The following is a 19,267-nucleotide window of genomic DNA, read 5'->3' on the forward strand; positions in this document are numbered from 1 at the left end:
GGTTTTCCATTTAACCCCTTAAGTGCTGCTGACGGCCAATGGTCGTCAGCAGCGCTACCTCCCCAGTAATGCGCACGACCATTGAACGTCCATTCAGCACTAGTTCTAATGGACAGCGCAGCACTGGGGAGAAATGTTTACACGCAGCTAAGGTGTTAAACTGATTTTTACATATAAATACAGACGGAAAACAAGTTTTCCTTTGTTTATATTTATATTTAAAAACGGGTAAATACTAGCACATTTTGCAGCGCTACCGTGCTCCAGCAGAGAGTTGCAAAATAGGATGGTATGGTGATTGCTCACAGAGTAATTCTTCCAGCCATAGGCAGAGTGGAGATGCAGGGGCTCTAAGATGGGGTGAAAAACAACAACGCCTCATTAACAAGTGAATGGTCTTTTAAAGACCTGTGAAGTACTCTGGTGCGATTGGCAGCACAAAAACTGTGTGTGTGTGTGTGTGTGTGTGTGTGTGTGTGTGCTCGGGGAAGCTGTCTCAGCCCGGGCTCACACACACGACGTGGGGGGGAGGGAGGGGTGGATCTGAAATATAAGATAAAATACATCCATGGATTGAGGAAATGCTATAGAAGTTTCCGTCTAACTTTAAGGTCACACTTAAATCCTTGTAGGGCCAACTCAGCCTTCCTTCCGATATTGATAAAATGATATAATTGAAACAGGCATGACTTAGAGTGCCAAAACACTGTCAGTTCTGTTGGTATGTTCCATTCTTTGCATTAAATCAAATTCAGGCATATTTCTACGGTGCTCCACGTGTGCCTCTCTTATCTGGAGCAGCAAGGGTTAATAGATGCCTAACTGACTAACACTGAGCCCTGGAGGAAGGTGAGCCAGCTCATCCTTTAAGTACAAAAACACCAGCCTTGATGAAAGTCATACCAGAGGTTCTGAAATCTTTGTAACTTGATGACAGGTCTTCAGAAGGGCAGCAGACTCTGCCATCCGGCCTCACCTGCCAGTATTCTGCTATTAACAGGTCTTTATCTGTCCAAGGGATCTCTGCACTTCCTTGGAGCACCCCTGGGCCACCGCCTGCTTAAAGGGAGCAGATTCAACAATGGTGTGCAGAGGAGGGCTAGGTTTGTGGGGATAAGAGAGCACTCACAGACTAAACCACCATCAAAACCACCTTAGGCATATAGCCTGACTCACAGCCTCAACCAGTATATTTATAAGACATGTAATAACCTTAAATAAAAGATCAATATACCGACTAAAACTTTCTAAAACTGACAAACACCAGAGCCAGTCTGCGATAAAATCCTCGAAAGCAGAGAAGGTCTAAAATCGAATGGTAGCAGAAAATGGTAGAATTTGTGCCATGTAGATAAAACATAACATATAAGTTATATTTGGGACATTCTGCGAATGGCAAAGTTTTCAGATTAATGTATTGACCAATAACAAACAAGTGTATGTGTGTATTGTCAATTTAAATAAATGTGGAAAAATACTAGCTGCAGCGACATCTTTTACTTGTGGGAAAAATAAATATGGATAAATACAGATAAAATGTCCCAAAAATAAATATGAATAAATACAGACGGAAATGGCAAAAAAATAAATACCATAAAACCGGGAGTCCTAGTCATAATGTGTCCCACACTATGTCTACTAGCAGGTGAACAAATGATTGCTTCAATAAGATCCAGTTTGTCTACCGCTGAGACAGAGAGCCATGGAGTGAAACTTAACAGTTATGCTATCATTTCCAGCACATCTTCTGAATGTCACATAGGCATTGAATGCTTGGTGTTGAGACAAAATATTTGGCAAAAAATATTGTGTGGACAAAATATTGTGTCAAGAATATAGAGGACAAAAATATTGTGAAGGGGAAGTTTCTATAGGTAAGCAAAGTTTTACCATATATAACTTCACATACATGCACCTGGACTATATATATATTTTCAAGGTACGTAGGTGTGGAGTTAAGAATTTTAAATCTTTACCTACCTATTTGCACTTCCCGTCTCGATATTTTGGTCCTCCATATTTTTGACACAATATTCTGTCCATACAATATTTTTGTTACTGATATTCTGTCAGTGTTCTGGCTGATCTAATCGTCAGTGGCTGGTCTAACTATCATCTTGGTCTTTATGCTGAAAACACCCAACCATTATTTCCATTTCTATTCCTGGTGGAAGAATTACTGTGGAATGTTACATGCTTTAGGGCAGTATGGGGTGATCTCTTTCAGGCAAAAAGACCAGGCCATTGACTGGCTTTGCAAACCTAAGACTGATTTTTGAAAGCTCCTTATTTAGCTGATTTTAATTAAAGAGTTCTGAAAGTTGTCATATTGTGGTCAGCAGTAATCACTCTGAAGCTGCCTTTTGCACAGCTGCAGATCTCTAGAAGTATGTATTTTGATAGATGTGCCATAAAAAGTTATTCCATTGGCTGAGAGGTCCTTGGAAGAGGCGGCTAGAGAGTTACTAGAGGGCAGCAGGAATATGGCTACCACATAGGTTTGCACTACACATAAAATAGTGAATAATTACATTCGCCCCACCCAGACTGGGAGCTTGTTTACACCAAGGAATTATCAGATGTCTTGCTCTTGTTATTTTAGAAATTCCACAGAAAATTAACATGGATTCCTGGGTGGCAGCCGTCAATAATACAAGTTAAGAAACAATAAGAACTTTTAATGTTGGGAACAATAGCTGTTGTGAGCGATTGAGCTCTGCGTGGTCAGGGGTTGTGACTGAATCGTGTCAGATATGAGGGCAAACCTTTCCAGTTGGGCTCACTCCTCCTGTGTCCTTGCCAAACTGCATATTAACAATCCATATAGTGTTCTGAAGTAATCTGAAGATAACGTTCAGCACAATACAAAACTCACAAATAAATAAATTGTGCTCCTTAATTTCCTGAACAAAAAACATCGTTGTACAGTATCAGGTCGTGGTGCTGATGCTAAGTGTACCTTTTCATCCATTGTGGTGCTGATGCTAAGTGTACCTTCTCATCCATTGTGGTGCTGATGCTAAGCGTACATTCTCATTCATTTTCAGAAATGAGGAGTTGCAGAATGCCCTTTTGAGACTTGATCGGGTCACGAAACAGTAAGTCGCAAAGCCATCTTTTCTTTTACCACTCTCTGTGCTCTGTTCTAATTAACCCTGGGCGTACTTCGTGTACTAGTGCTACGCGTAACTATGTGAAGTGCAATTCGCACTACGCGAGCTACGTGAACTGCGTAGTGCACTGTGCAAAATGCTGTTCGCACTGATTGCACAGTGCCAGATGCTTGTCCGCACTGTGCAATCAGTGCAAACCGCATCTTGCACAGTGCAAGCGGTTGTTTTCTGCCGTTCGAGTAGATTTCTACTCGAGCTGCAGCTTTCTCAACACGGACTGGTAGTTTCTCATCGCGAGCATATACGCAACCACTCGCAATGAGAAACCTGACCTCCCCGCATTGAGAATCTCGCCGGGAGGTTTATTTTCCAAGCTCGCAATCAGCAACTTTATGCTGCTGATCGCGAACGAGGAAAAAGTCTCGCCGGGATGTCATTTTGCTTGTTCGCGCTCGCCTACTTGCCGTTGAGAACCACAAGCAAGCAAAAAATGACCGATGCACTACGCTACACGTGTTTGCACTGTGCTACGTGAAATTCGCGTAGTGCGAAGTAGCGCAAACTTCACAAACTACGCAAGCGTAGCATAGTGTTTCGCCCAGGGTTAGTTCTAATGCGTGCTCTGTCTTAAATTTGATTCCGATGAGGCAGGTGTCCTCTTTCACTCATACAAAGTTTCAGTCAGACTTAAATTTCCCAGGATCCCTGTGGTGCATGGGCCCCCTCTATACTGGATGGCAGCGACGGCTTGAACTCTTCAGTTTAAACATGGGCAGGCTGCAATGCCAGATATCTATTCAAAATCAGCATCTGGAGGTTGTAATTTTTCATATATTATAATTGCATTTTGAAAGTGCTCTATGCCTCTGAAGCGCCAAAGCTCTTAAGAAGACGGGTAGCATGCTACACTGTTGTGGAGTGCTTGGTTTTCAATGTCCGAGTTGCAGCATGGTTCATGTGGGAAGCACTTAGTGTTGTGCATGAGGGGCTAGAGTGATGCCCTTATCCTGTTTTAGGTCGCAGCACTTAATGGTGTAAAAGCTAGAAAACTCAGAGACAGACCGCGCACTTTACATTCATCAGTTCCTGCAGGTGTCCTCGGGAGCTCTCGGCACAATTCCCTTACAGCGCTAAACACATGCTGTCTGAGGTTTTGCTTTTAAACTGAAGATGCTAAGAACCATGTATGTGCCGAATCAAGAAAGAAGTTAACCCTTTCTGTGCTCATGACTTCTCCACGCCGTCATGAGTCACAGGCGGCGTGTGCTCATGATGGCATGGAGCCGTCATTCCGCTGCCGCTCCGCCCACGCGGCACTAATTCCCCGACTGTGTGGGCAAATTAGTGAGTGGGCGGGGTCAGGACAGTTCCACGCCATCATGAGCATACACCACCCGTGACTCATGACGGCGTGGAGCCGTCATAAGTATCGGAGCACCACGCCCACGCCTTATCCCCGCCCGCGCCGCAGCGGAATTCGCCGCGCAGGGAAGGGGTTAAATATGTTCAATATTATTACTTTTGTTTCTAAATGGATCCGCTTGATTATGTCATTCACTAACTACCCTAATCGAATGTTGTATATGCCAGTATATTTATTTATTTATATGATTTCTAGAGTGCCGGAATCACCCCCATCATCGTATCTCTGCGCTGTGTCCGCTAGTGACCAATGTAGGAGAAAGTTTAGAATAGTGCAGTTTTCAGCAGCTTTCTGAAGGCCAGGAAGTTGGTACATTGGCGTAACTGGATAGGGAGTTGGTTCCAGTATCGCGGGGCATGGTGGGAGAATGCTTTACTGCCCATGTGGGCTAGTTTGAAGTGTGGCATATGGAGAAGTCCTTGGCGACCTGACCGCTGGGGTCTGGGTGGTATATAACTGACCAATTTTTTAGTCAGATAACTGGATCCCATGTTGTTTAGGGATTTGTATACCATACAGTAGACTTTAAATGTTATTCTTTTTTTCACTTGGCGCCAGTGCAGGTATGGGGCACATGCGGTTCTTGGGGGGCATTGCTAAGAGAGGATTCCTTTGCAGAGATCAGCAGAGCATTGCAATAGTCCAGGCGACTGAGGATTAGCGCCTAATCTAGAGTTTTACGTACAGATGTTAGCAGGAGAGGGAAGACCCTATGCAGGAGGCTAAGTGTGTCGTAGCGTGCCCCGGCTGTGCTGCTCACGTGCTTTTCTAATGTGCGTTTTTGGTCAAGTTTATCTCCTACGTTTTTCACCATCTGTTTAGGAGGGGTGATCCTAGTTCCTCAGGCCACCAGCTGGGGGACCATCTCAGAGTAGGATATTGTATATTATTATATATAGGATATTGATTGTATATTATTATATATAGGATATTGTATATTTATTGTTTGAGCTCCCAACCTGTTATACTGTGATCCTCTCGGGCCAGAACCAAGCATACCCCACTGAAATACACATGTGGGACAGAACACGGTCCGGCTGGTGTGCACTATATAGTGCCATGGATTAAAAAGTCTTGCCAGACCCTCCAGGAGTGGAAGATCTCTTGGCCTTCAGAGAATAAGCGTCCTCCTACCTGGCTTTTTAGGTACCACTTGGTGGTGGAAGAGGAGCGTGGCACCGGACTGTGCTGATTACAGGAAGCCTTAGTAGGCACTCAGTAGAATGCTTCACTCTTCAGGAGCACAGCACCGGGTTTACAAAGCTTGCCTTTGGTCAGCTTTACAGACAGACGAGAAAATGACGGCATGCACTGGATACAGCATCCAGTATAAATGTCCTATAGTGTCCACGGAGTGCACCAAGGTGTATTCTCTGGCATGTGCTACATACAGGGAGTTACCGTCGAAGCTCCATGAAGGCAGTTTATACATGCCTTTTGTACTGACAGGCAGCACTCCTCTCTCAAACGTTGAATGTACCGTACCTTCTCAGCGTGATTAACTTAGTGCCAAAGTGATGAAGAGTGGCTAAATAGGCAGTCACATTCCATGGCATTTATTGAGTAAACCTTGCAGGATAGATTGCTCTATAGGGTCCACCCAAGAGTAACAGAGCAGCTACCCCAGCCTCCGCTTATTACAAATTCCATATTGGACTACCCTGGACAAACATATGCAACGCATATGGCGTGCACTGGTTAATTTTCCCATGCCAGGTGTTCATGTGTATTTCTGGGCTTACTTGAGACTGCTCTTGGAGGTTGTTCAATAGAAGGTTAGCCAAGTCATCTGAGTGGTTCGGCATCCTTTGTTAGGGAAAAAACGGGTCTTTACTTCCATTCTGAACTTCATATGCAGCTGTATGTTTATTATTTGGATTGGTAGGGCTCTCCAAGGTTTTACTGCATATCCTGGGAATGATGGTCCACCAGTTCTCTTTTTGTTGGTGGCTGGGTGAGTATGATGGACAGGCCTAGGGGCTAGTCTAAAACAGAGTGTTCTATTCTGGGAGGATCTTTGGAACTGGAATTTAGTTTGGAGAAACAATGGACTTTTCCCTTTGAGGGCTCTGTGAATGCTTCGGAGGTGAAGCACAAGCTGCGGAGTGCAATTGAAGTGCTTGAATCACTAGTGTAATGAATTTTCTTCCTTGGTATGTGTGAAGGTGCTTATTTATTGTTACTGTATCTTTAATGTACCAAGAACCTTTGCTGTAGTGGTTCTGGAACCTTGCCTTGGTTGTGTTCCCTCTTGATCAGTTACTATGCTGTCTCCTGTGGATGAGGTTTAATAAATACCTCTTGGCTTACTTTCCTGGTTCCTGAGCTTTCTTTCATGCAGAGGACACCACATTTTTAATTGCACAACTGGATAAACATTATCTTCCAAGGATTAGTACCATTATGGAACGCTATCACTTCGGCTTAAGGGAACAAAAGAGAGATGAAACTGTAGAAGACTATGTTTCTTCATTAAGGAAACTAGCTTCCTCTTGCAATTTTGGCTTAACACTCGATGAAAGGATTAGGGATCAATTTGTCCTCAGATGTGCCCATGATGAAATAAGAAAAGAACTCTGGTTAAAAGACGAACCACCCCTTGAAGAAGTTCTTGCAATAGCTAAACAAGTAGAACACATGACAAAGTGCGTTGGAGAATTAAGAAAAGAAAAAGATAAAACATCTATTGTTGAAAAGAAAGAGGACACAAAAGTTGAAGAAGTAATATGTCAAGTCAAGAAACAAGACAAGAATGAAACTCAGTCTACCTCAGGAAAAGATGATTTTTCTACAAATCCTGGTTTTCAAAACAATTTTCAGGGACAAAGTAATAAATTTACATGTTTTAGATGTAGCCAAGTAGGCCATTTAGCTAATTCTCCACTATGTCCTGCATTAAGAATTATATGCAATGTATGTGGCAAGAAGGGACATTATGGTAAATGTTGCAGATCAAAAATGTTTAGACCTGACATGTCTAGAAAACGTTGGAATCAGTCCCAACCACAAGTCAGAACTGTTACATTTGAGATAAAATGTGAGGAAGGAGATCATCCAATTCATCCTGTAAAAGTAGGAAATGTAATGATAGATTTTAAATTCGACTCATGTTCTCGTATCACCTTAATTGATGAAGAATTATTTAATAAGCATTTTGCTGGAAAAGTAAGACTAATGAGATCAGATGTTAGGCCCCTTGGGTACTCAGATAACCCAATTAAATGGTTGGATGTTTCATGGCGGAGATTGAACTTGGGAGTAGAATTATTGTAGGGAAAATATATGTGGCAAAGAAGGGTGATATCTTGTTAGGCTGGGTACATCAAGGTCAACTTGGTGTAACTTTAGATCCCAATGCAGATCCGCAGGTACAAATTCATCAGGTAGATATACTGGAGAGAAATGAGTCAGATAAGGAATTGGGAGAGGATTTAGCTAGTAGATTTCCAAAAGTATTTAAGGAAAACTTAGGTTGCTTACAAGGTTATAAGCATCACATTAGATTAAGAGAGAATGCTGTCCCTGTCATAGCGAAAGTTAGAAGAATACCATTGATGGAACAGGATAAGGTAAAAGAAGAAATAGACAAATTGTTAAAGAATGATGTCATTGAACAAGTGGAGGCTACTGAGTGGTTGGCTCCCGTTGTCATAGTTAAGAAGCCAACAGGTGAGATTAGGCTCTGTGTTGATTTGAGAGCATTAAATAAGGAAGTAGTTGTGGACAAATTTCCCCTTCCCAATATTGATGAAATGGTTAGCACTCTTGAAGGTGCCAGATATTTCACCACACTTGATCTTGCCTCAGCCTATCACCAGGTTGTATTAGATGAATATTCCCAAGACCTAACTGCCTTTATCACCCCCATGGGTACTTTTAGATATAAAAGGATGCCTTTTGGCCTTGTGTCAGCGGCTTCCGTCTTTCAAAGGATTATGGCAAGAATTTTAAAGGGAATATCTGGCGTAAGATGTTACCAAGATGACTTACTTATTTATGGAAATAGTTCAAAAGAACATTTTGGTCGTGTCTGTGCTGTACTCAAACGTTTGGAAGATGCAGGTATGACACTTAAGAAAAGCAAATGTAAATTTGGTGTGAAGGAAGTAAATTACTTAGGCCATAGAATAACTGACATGGGCATCTTTCCAAAAAAAGAATTAGTTGACACCATCAACAAAATAAAAGATCCAGAGAATAAGGAAGAATTAATTTCCTTCCTTGGTATGGTGGAGTTCTATGGGAAGTTTATTCCTAATTTTGCAGACAAAACACAGTTTATGAGAAGGTTGACATCGAGGAATGTGGAGTATGTGTGGTCAGATGTATGCAAATCTGAATTTGTAGGGATTAAATCTGAATTGAACAAGGCTCCCTCTCTTCAGGCATTTATACCAGGTCTTCCTACAATTTTATTCACCTATGCAAGTGAAAAAGGACTTGGTGCTGTCCTAATACAAAAAAGAAATGGGAAGGACAATTTGATTTGCTGCTCCTCAAGATGTCTAAGGGGCTCGGAATTAAATTATTCCGTTATAGAAAAAGAATCCCTTGCCATCTATTGGGCTCTAAGAAAATTAAAAAACCTAATTTGGGGTACCAAGATTCTAGTTTATTCAGATCATAAACCTTTAAAAGAAATTTTTGATAAGAAGGGATTGGATTCAATCTCTTCAAGAATTAGAAAATGGATTGTTTCGTTACAAGAGTTTAATTTCTCTGTTGAATATATCCCAGGTGTCTCAAACAAGTCTGCTGATTGTCTCTCGAGAATGGTTGGTAAAGAGAATTTTGATGAAGATGATGCTGTAGGTTGTTGTGATGAATCTATAAATGTATGTGAGATTACAGAGGGAGCGATTGAGGAAAAGGAGTGGAGAGATGAACTTGAAAAAGATGAAGAAATAAAAAGAGTTATGCTGTCCTTGAGCAATAACTCTCGCTTAGAGAAACCGTGGACCTTGGTTTCCGATGAACTTTCTATTCACTCTGGTTTTTTAACTAGGGGAACAAAAATGGTTCCTCCACTAGGTATTAGAAAAAAACTTTTATCTCATGCTCACTCTGGACATCTTGGTATTGTAAAAACCAAAGAAATGTTACGCATGCAATTTTGGTGGCCAGGGATGGATTTGGAGATAGAAAGATTAGTGAGGGATTGTCCAGAATGTTCTGCAAGTGATAAAATACTTAAAACTAGACAGATGCCAATGGTTAAGCGATCCCTTCCAAGACATCCTTGGGATGAACTAGCCATAGATATAGTTGGTCCATTGTCAGGTGAAAGTGATACACCTTATCTTTTAGTCCTTATGGATCTTTATTCCAGATGGATTGAGGTGAGCGCTGTAAGGGAGATCACATCTGAAGAAGTAATAAAATTTCTAGATACCATCTTTAAAAAAGAAAGTTTCCCTAATAGTCTCCTATCAGATAATGGACCACAATTCTGTTCAAGGGTTTTTGAAGAGTTTATGGGAAAATCAGGTATTTTACATAAGAAATGTTCTTTATATCACCCAGAAACCAACGGTGCTGTTGAGAGGGTTAATAAAACCCTGAAGGAGGCTATACAGTTAGCAAGATCATCTGGATTAAATTGGAAATCTGTCCTGCAAGACAGAATAAATGCTTATCGCTATGCTCCCCATACAACTACTGGTAGATCCCCCTTTGTTTTGTTTAAAGGAAGGGCTCCCAACACCTATCTGTATCCTGCTTGGATGGATCTTGATAAAGGCCTGGTTGATAATGGAATAGGTGAGTGGCGAAGGAGGGAGGAGAGGAAGCAAGATGAGAGAAAGATTTATTTTGATAAAAGAAAGTGTGTACATGCTCAAAAAGTTCTTGTTGGTGACCTGGTTCGCATCAAAGCTCCTGTTGGTTGCAGAAATTGGTCCAAATTCTCGGATGTAAAAGCTGTTGTGAAAATATTTAGGAATGCCATTAAAACAGAGGATGGTAGAATTTGGAATAAAAGCAGAGTTGTCGTTGTTAAGTCAAGAATACCTATACCTGATTCCTCTTATGATAGACAAGGTTCATCTCATATGTTTTCCAATTCTGCCAATGATCCTAACTGACCCATGCTTCCCCCTAGATGTCAAAGAATACGTAGACCACCCTCCTATTTGAGAGACTATGCATTATGACCTTTCCATTTTCTTTATCATTTGAATTTTGTTTTATCTGTTTTACTTAATATTCTTCTTTCTCTGTTGGGGGGAGATGTGTGAAGGTGCTTATTTATTGTTACTGTATCTTTAATGTACCAAGAACCTTTGCTGTAGTGGTTCTGGAACCTTGCCTTGGTTGTGTTCCCTCTTGATCAGTTACTATGCTGTCTCCTGTGGATGAGGTTTAATAAATACCTCTTGGCTTACTTTCCTGGTTCCTGAGCTTTCTTTCATGCAGAGGACACCACAGTATGCCTAGTAACTGGCTGTAAAACATTGACCAGCCAAATGGTTCTGAGGTTTCTAGCACAGACTACAGTCTGATTCAGCTTGTGTTGCTATATTATGGATACTGTGTTCTGCTTGGTCTCTGTTGGCTGTATTTTATTCATTGAGCTACAGGTGTTTGCTTTTTTGTGTTTTTGAGTTGAGGCCAGAGAGCTTTCTTAAGTTACTTAACCAAATACCTGGCAGATGGAATATGTTGATCCGATTGTTGCTTTATGTGTGACGTGTCTGAGCTATGTTGTAATGTTTAGTAACCTTCTAGTTTTGGAAATGGGAAGAAAATACTTCAGGAACCCTTGCACTTTTTTGTTGGTAGAGGTAATGGAAAAAAGGATCGGGGATGGATGGGACGTGGGAGAAGCGGGCGTAGATAAAAAGGATAAGAACTTACCTTCACGTCACTTCCTCACTGTGTCTCTCCTCGTAGTCCCTCGCTCTGGCTGAAACAGGAAGCACACCCAGGCTCCCAGTCAGCTAATCACAATGCTGCAATGCAACGTTGTGATTGGTCTGAACACCGTAGTTCGACGCTCAGATGCTGACTGGGCTCCTGGGTATGTTCTCAATGCAGGCTGTAATGCAGCCAGCGTAGAGAACAAAATAAAATGATAATAACTTGAGTTATTATTCATTTATTTTTCCTTAACGTCACTGCTAAAAAGCATTGGGGTGGTGCCCCTCTGTCTTAGCGGAGGATTAGCCAATTATAAAAAAGGGGTGGTATCTGGAAGAGTGGGGTCCTGAGGAGCAGGGTCAGTCAATGACAGCCTCTGGTCTGACATTACATATGCATTGTCTTGCAACATAACTAACACATTGGGGCTTTAAAGTGACCACACACTGCCCAGAATCTTTCTCACTTTTACATGAAAAACGTGCCCCCCCACTTGTTTTTTGGAAAAAGCTCTTAGTTATAAGCAACACATCCACAGGGGTCAGATATGTTCGGTATATTTATTTGTACCTTGAGTTTATCAATTATTTGGAAGATTCTGAACTTTGCATGTCAGACAAAGAACACCACAAATATAACATATACATGTACCAGTTTGAACATAAAATTTAACACAAAAGAAAGAAACAAATCATGAGGTATATACACTATACACAACAAAGCATTTACGTCCGTGTGCAGAATATTTCACAAGAAAAATCACAAAAGCCAACAGTGAAAAATTATTTGAGCAGTAATAGACGAAATCACAAATGAAAGGAGATATCACGACACATAAGTTGTCCCAATCGCTACACAACAATAGTTTTTTGTTCGTGTAAGTCGTTTGTTATGGGTGCTGTTATTTTTATCCCCTTTCTTGCCGACGCGTTTCGAACTTCATACATCAATTATGAGTTCTCTTCAGGGCCTTGTCATTACTATCTGCATATGTGTAAAATAGAAGAGAAACACTGTTTGAGTGTCAATTCTATAGCCTCATCTCTTAAGACCATTTAGGATCTTCTGCATTTAAAAACACTTTACCTGAATGGTAGCCGAGTTTCTCCTATGTCTTGTTCTGGGTAATGGGAACTGCAGTCTACAAGACGTTAAGGAATCAGTTTAGAGTCAAGTTTCAGAGATAGCCCTACAGTCACATCAGCAAAGAACATTGCAGGACATACCTTTAGTTTAGTTTGGGGGTACGGAAGGGCGTCTCCCTATGGCACGGTGAAGGTTCAGAGACCTGGGGGAGGGCGAGGAGGAAATCAGTACCAGCAAGTTTGAAACCTTTCATAAGCCGAAACAATAGGTAAAAGGGCTGCCCCTACCTCGTAAGGTGCCCCGCGGGCTTCGGGAGCGGCTCACTTTATGTCACACTGTTTTTCGGTTCTTCGTTGCTATTCAGAAGTACCACGTAGTAACTATCAGTTACCCTCCGATCTCCTATGCTGTGAGAAAAGATCGGTTTCTATTAGTGTTACTGAATTGCGCAACCCCTTTTGGTATAAGCACTCAAACCCTCTGCTCACCTTTCTCAAAGCGGTTCGCTTTCCCAAATGATTCAATGTCGAGGGCGGCGGTCGGGCTGCCTAGAGACTAAATACGGTCACATGACCGTGGGTTTTCTGGGAGTTGTAGTTCTGATCACGCGCGTACCAGTTTGATTGCCCTCAAGTTTCAGGAGTTCAGCTGCTCCAATCGCGTAACCCCCTCTTTTCCCTACTGTAAGGGAGGGACTATCATGCCCCCGTGGAGTCCCACACAACTTTTGTTTATAGTCTGGACACCTCGGACAGAGTGTTCAATCCGGTTTGTGCGCTATTAAATTTAAGAATTAGGTATGCCTCTTTTCTTATCAGGGTGTCCTCAATGTCAATCGGGCCCTTGTTTCCTGATGGCACTACTGTGCACAGTACGGTCCACTTGAAATCCATCTCATTATGGTCTGAATCAAGAAAGTGTTGGACCATAGGAGCACTTACCACCTTCTTTTTAATTCGTGACCTGTGTTGGGTGATGCGACTGTTTACCTGTTGTGTCGTTTTCCCTATGTATAGTTTTTGGCAGGCACAAGTGATTGCATATACCACATTACATGTCTTGGTATATGCAATCACTTGTGCCTGCCAAAAACTATACATAGGGAAAACGACACAACAGGTAAACAGTCGCATCACCCAACACAGGTCACGAATTAAAAAGAAGGTGGTAAGTGCTCCTATGGTCCAACACTTTCTTGATTCAGACCATAATGAGATGGATTTCAAGTGGACCGTACTGTGCACAGTAGTGCCATCAGGAAACAAGGGCCCGATTGACATTGAGGACACCCTGCTAAGAAAAGAGGCATACCTAATTCTTAAATTTAATAGCGCACAAACCGGATTGAACACTCTGTCCGAGGTGTCCAGGCTATAAACAAAAGTTGTGTGGGACTCCACGGGGGCATGATAGTCCCTCCCTTACAGTAGGGAAAAGAGGGGGTTAAGCGATTGGAGCAGCTGAACTCCTGAAACTTGAGGGCAATCAAACTGGTACGCGCGTGATCAGAACTACAACTCCCAGAAAACCCACGGTCATGTGACCGTATTTAGTCTCTAGGCAGCCCGACCGCCGCCCTCGACATTGAATCATTTGGGAAAGCGAACCGCTTTGAGAAAGGTGAGCAGAGGGTTTGAGTGCTTATACCAAAAGGGGTTGCGCAATTCAGTAACACTAATAGAAACCGATCTTTTCTCACAGCATAGGAGATCGGAGGGTAACTGATAGTTACTACGTGGTACTTCTGAATAGCAACGAAGAACCGAAAAACAGTGTGACATAAAGTGAGCCGCTCCCGAAGCCCGCGGGGCACCTTACGAGGTAGGGGCAGCCCTTTTACCTATTGTTTCGGCTTATGAAAGGTTTCAAACTTGCTGGTACTGATTTCCTCCTCGCCCTCCCCCAGGTCTCTGAACCTTCACCGTGCCATAGGGAGACGCCCTTCCGTACCCCCAAACTAAACTAAAGGTATGTCCTGCAATGTTCTTTGCTGATGTGACTGTAGGGCTATCTCTGAAACTTGACTCTAAACTGATTCCTTAACGTCTTGTAGACTGCAGTTCCCATTACCCAGAACAAGACATAGGAGAAACTCGGCTACCATTCAGGTAAAGTGTTTTTAAATGCAGAAGATCCTAAGTGGTCTTAAGAGATGAGGCTATAGAATTGACACTCAAACAGTGTTTCTCTTCTATTTTACACATATGCAGATAGTAATGACAAGGCCCTGAAGAGAACTCATAATTGATGTATGAAGTTCGAAACGCGTCGGCAAGAAAGGGGATAAAAATAACAGCACCCATAACAAACGACTTACACGAACAAAAAACTATTGTTGTGTAGCGATTGGGACAACTTATGTGTTGTGATATCTCCTTTCTTTTGTGATTTCGTCTATTACTGCTCAAATAATTTTTCACTGTTGGCTTTTGTGATTTTTCTTGTGAAATATTCTGCACACGGACGTAAATGCTTTGTTGTGTATAGTGTATATACCTCATGATTTGTTTCTTTCTTTTGTGTTAAATTTTATGTTCAAACTGGTACATGTATATGTTATATTTGTGGTGTTCTTTGTCTGACATGCAAAGTTCAGAATCTTCCAAATAATTGATAAACTCAAGGTACAAATAAATATACCGAACATATCTGACCCCTGTGGATGTGTTGCTTATAACTAAGAGCTTTTTCCAAAAAACAAGTGGGGGGGCACGTTTTTCATGTAAAATTGTAACTAAGGTCCAGCCTTCCCCATGTCCTAAGGACCTAACTCCTTTATACTAATACAGAATCTTTCTCACAGCAGGGCAGTACTAGAAGTGGCAACTGGGTACCTTTTTTTAAGCTGTGCCACGCTCCTTCAGCTAGCCATACCGCTGGATGTACTAAGATGGTGTAAACTGGTTGCACTCTTACAAATGTGGGCCCATGCTATGATGACAACAATGCAAAAAACACACAAATGCCTAGACCACTCTTTTTTTAAAAAAACAAGAACAATTAATGAAGGTCAAGAATACTCTTTATTGAATTCTGACCATGTACTTATATTTTATACCTTTGACTTCTTTTTTTACTTTCAAAGTTTTTTTTACATATATATTCATTAGCAAAGATAGGACAAACTGTACACATATTTACAATACTATACAAACCAATTTATAAACAAAACATGTCACAATGTATCTACACAAACTCAAAAAAACAACATCATCACAACAAAGAACACGTTAAATTGATGTGTACTTAATCTCAATAAATGGAGACAAAATCAAAAGGAGGAAAAGAAAGGCAGGAAGGAAGGAGAGCATAAGGAATAGAATCAAATTAATGATACTCTTTCATGGTGTTAAAGCTAACAAATAGTTATTGTGAGTAAATTATTCCTTCAAATGTGCCTCCAAATGTGCCTGTGCCTCCAAGTATGCCGACGCGTTTCGATTACAGGAAACCAGTTCCTGGAATCTCATCAGGGCCTTTTTTCTTTTGTCTGTATGATGTGAACAACAAAACAATAACGTTTTGTGTTTAAAAATCTCATTGTTGATCTCCATTGAGGTTGTACAAATGACCAATGCAATGTCTCTGACTTAAGACTACATACCAGATTTAGGAGGTGGACTGTGGAAGACTCTCTTGTTATGCTCGGAAATTTTTCTTTCTTTAATTCCCCAACGTTTTGGCAGTGAAAGGAGCAGAGGGCTGTTAAGAAAATGTGAAGTGTAAATTATTCAAACCTAGAGCCTCTCTAGCCTAGTGTGGAAGCCATTATGTGGCCTACCTTTGTATTTGTTGTTGGCAGATTCCTTTCTGATTCTTCGCGTTGAATGTGGAGTTTACTCAACACATGTACACTTTCAAACACTCCATGTCGTAAAAATACAGAGCTGCAAAACATTTAAAAAGGTTTCAATGCTGGGGCGTGGCTTAGCCAGCGAGCTTGGCGGTCGTGTAGAGCGTGAGCTCCGACCAGCCTGCGATTATCCTGCTTAAATATCCTGGCCCTGGTCTTTGTAAGCAGGTCCAGACGATCCAGATCAGTGCCTGGTCCCGTGGGCATCCCCCGACGGTGAGAGGAGGTGCGGGGATCGGCTCCCGCGGCCCGGGCTTCGCCCGCGATCAGAGCGGTCCGGTGCGGCCTATAAAGCCGAGGCCTCCATTTTGGCGTAGCCCGACAAATTGGAGCTGCTGCGTCGGGAGCAGAGGCGGCGTGGCTCCATCGCATCCTCGGAGGCCGGGAGCCCCCGCGAAAGGAGTATCCTGCGGATCGGCGGCGAGAGGTGTGGGGAAGAGATGAGCCCAGTGAAGGCCCTGGTCGGGGGTCGCCGGAGACGCCCGGAGAGCGGAGCAATCCGGTAGAAGCGTGGTGATGGCGCTGAATAGCCTAGGGGTGCGCCTGGACAGACGAGAGACGCTGCCACTATCCCAGGCCGGTGCCGGGACTTCGATGCCCAGTGAGCCGCTCAGCAGATGGTCAGGTCACAGGGAGTGGGGATACGGCGGCTGGGGGGGCCGATACTCGGGGGTCTCATCGGGTCCCGGTGTAAAGCTGTTGGTGGCGCCTCTCTGGCGCTGAGCCTGGCTTGAGGTTGGGACCTGCGTCACAGAGCGGTGCGCGCTGGTCGGCGACATAGTGGTCCACTTGACGCCATTAGAGACACTCGTGGGCCCCCCCCTGCTTTTTCTTGAACGGGAGACCGGCAGTTGGCGGCCATATTTGAACCCGGGGCCTAGTGGCGGGAGTGAGCAACATGACGAGAGGCGGCGGTGGCCAGGGAAAACAAGGAACAATTGATAAATTCACAAGGGCGGCCGGCGCAAATGGAGCACAGTCGCAGGTGCCGGATAATGCAGCACTTATGGCAGCGATCGCGCAGTCCAGGGACCTGCTGGACGCCAAGATTGGGGCAGTGGGCTCTGATGTCATGCTTCTCCGACAGGATCTGAAGAACGCAGTGGAACGAATTACAGGCACAGAGACGCGCATAACAGAGGTGGAGGACGACGTCTCCTCCCTGAAGAAGAGAGTATTGGCCCTGGAGAGGACTCAGAAGGGTCTCGCCCTGAGAGCGGAGGAGGCGGAGGGACGTGCACGGCGTAGCAACCTACGATTTATAGGCTTTCCAGAAGATTGTGAGAAAGGCAACGCAGAGAGCTTCTTGACACAATAGCTAGAGAGATGGATTCCACCAGACGCTCTCTCCTGCTGCTTCGTGATTGAGAGGGCCCACCGGGCATTGACGCAAAAGCCCCTGGCTGGCGCACGCCCGCGCCCCATGATCGCTAAACTCATGAACTATGCTGATAGAGACACGGTACTGAAACAGGCAAGACTGAAGGGCAAGCTCACATATGACAATGCAAATATCCTGATTTTTCCGGACTACACTAAACAGGTGCAACAACAACGCCAATCCTTCACTGCGGCCAAGGCTCGTCTCAGGGGCCTGCAGCTGCAATACGCTTTGCTCTACCCTGCGAGGTTGCGGGTCATCTTCCAGTCCCGCACCTTCTTCTTTGATACTCCAGAAGAGGTCTTTCAGTGGACAGATGAGACTGTTAAGATTTGGACTAACACGGCGAAGGGCGGGGAGTCTTGCTCCTCCGCGAGCAACTCGGCCGGGAGGGGCCCGGAGGGTCGGCGTAAGCGAAGGGGCAGATCGCGCTCGAGCCGTGGCTCGAAGTCTGGGTCGAGCACACGTCAAGATGAGGAGGCGCCGGAGGTCCAGGAGGATGTGCCTTGACTTTTGAGGGACCTGACATGTGATTCGCTCTAATGCTTAAAATCGATGACCAGGCACAATGCTGCCAAGGCTGGTGGCCACACACGGTTTGGTTGGGGAGGGAGCAACGGCCTAGTTCCATATGGGCTGCTGTGAGGGGTTTCATTGGAGGGGGTGGTGCTTGGCTCCCTGTTGGGGTCAGGATCATGCTCCGACCACGACAGGTGCTTCCACATTTGGGAGGTGCGGGGTGAGGGGAGGTTGGGGGGAAGTTGGGGGTTGATTTCGAGGAAAGGGGAGAGGGTTTGCGCTGAAATTGCTGCTTGCTGACCGTCTTCAGATTTTCAAGGGCTGCCGGCTTAGGGCTGGGCTGCGACACATCGTACAACACAAATGTCTCTTGATGGTGAAGGAGTGCGGCTAGGCCCGGGTGGGACACGGATCATGAGCTGGAATGTGCGGGGGATGCTGGACAAGGTGAAGAGGGGGGCTGTATTTACGTGGGCTAAGAGGAGGGGGACGGACATACTCCTCCTGCAAGAAACACACTTACTCTGTACCAAGGTGTTGTGCCTTCAGAGAAATGGGTTCACACACGCATACTATTCTGGGTTCACGAGAGGATCACGAGGGGTCACACCGTAGGGTCCCCTTCACTCATAAACGTACATGAACTGATGCGCAGGGCAGATTTGTATTTGTACAGGGAGAGATTGGAGGAGACCCAGTACTCATTGGTAGTGTATATGCCCCACCACCGTTGCAGTGGCCCCTGGTTGAGAAGCTGCTTTCCCTCTGGGTAGACATTCCCAATGCTCTGTCCATAGTAGGAGGGGATTGGAATGACGTGGTGGATGTCACATGTGACAGATGTCGCAGCGCTGCCGGCGTTCAGATCGCGGCGGGGAGGGAGAGTTTTGCAACTAGGTTGCGGGCCCTGGTCACAGGTCTCGATTGGCTAGACACATGGAGACACAAACATGGCTCTCGTAGAGAGTATAAATATTTCTCCACAGCTCGAGACTCCTTCTCTAGGCTCGACTACATATTTGTTCCGAGAGGGA

At 44.0% G+C, this 19,267-nt stretch overlaps 1 protein-coding gene across 1 annotated transcript in view; it reads left to right on the forward strand.

Annotated features, from left to right (window-relative positions):
- LOC147712145 (uncharacterized) overlaps positions 1-19,267 on the forward strand; it is a 936,609-nt gene that overhangs the window by 68,315 nt on the left and 849,027 nt on the right. Inside the window, exon 5 of the mRNA XM_086922921.1 lies at positions 3,048-3,098. Within this exon, the coding sequence (XP_086779047.1) occupies positions 3,048-3,098 (51 nt within the window). The remainder of the gene's footprint in view (positions 1-3,047; positions 3,099-19,267) is intronic.

The sequence above is a fragment of the Lissotriton vulgaris genome, chromosome 5, assembly GCF_964263255.1.
Source record: "Lissotriton vulgaris chromosome 5, aLisVul1.2, whole genome shotgun sequence".
In the NCBI taxonomy this organism is placed as follows: domain Eukaryota; kingdom Metazoa; phylum Chordata; class Amphibia; order Caudata; family Salamandridae; genus Lissotriton; species Lissotriton vulgaris.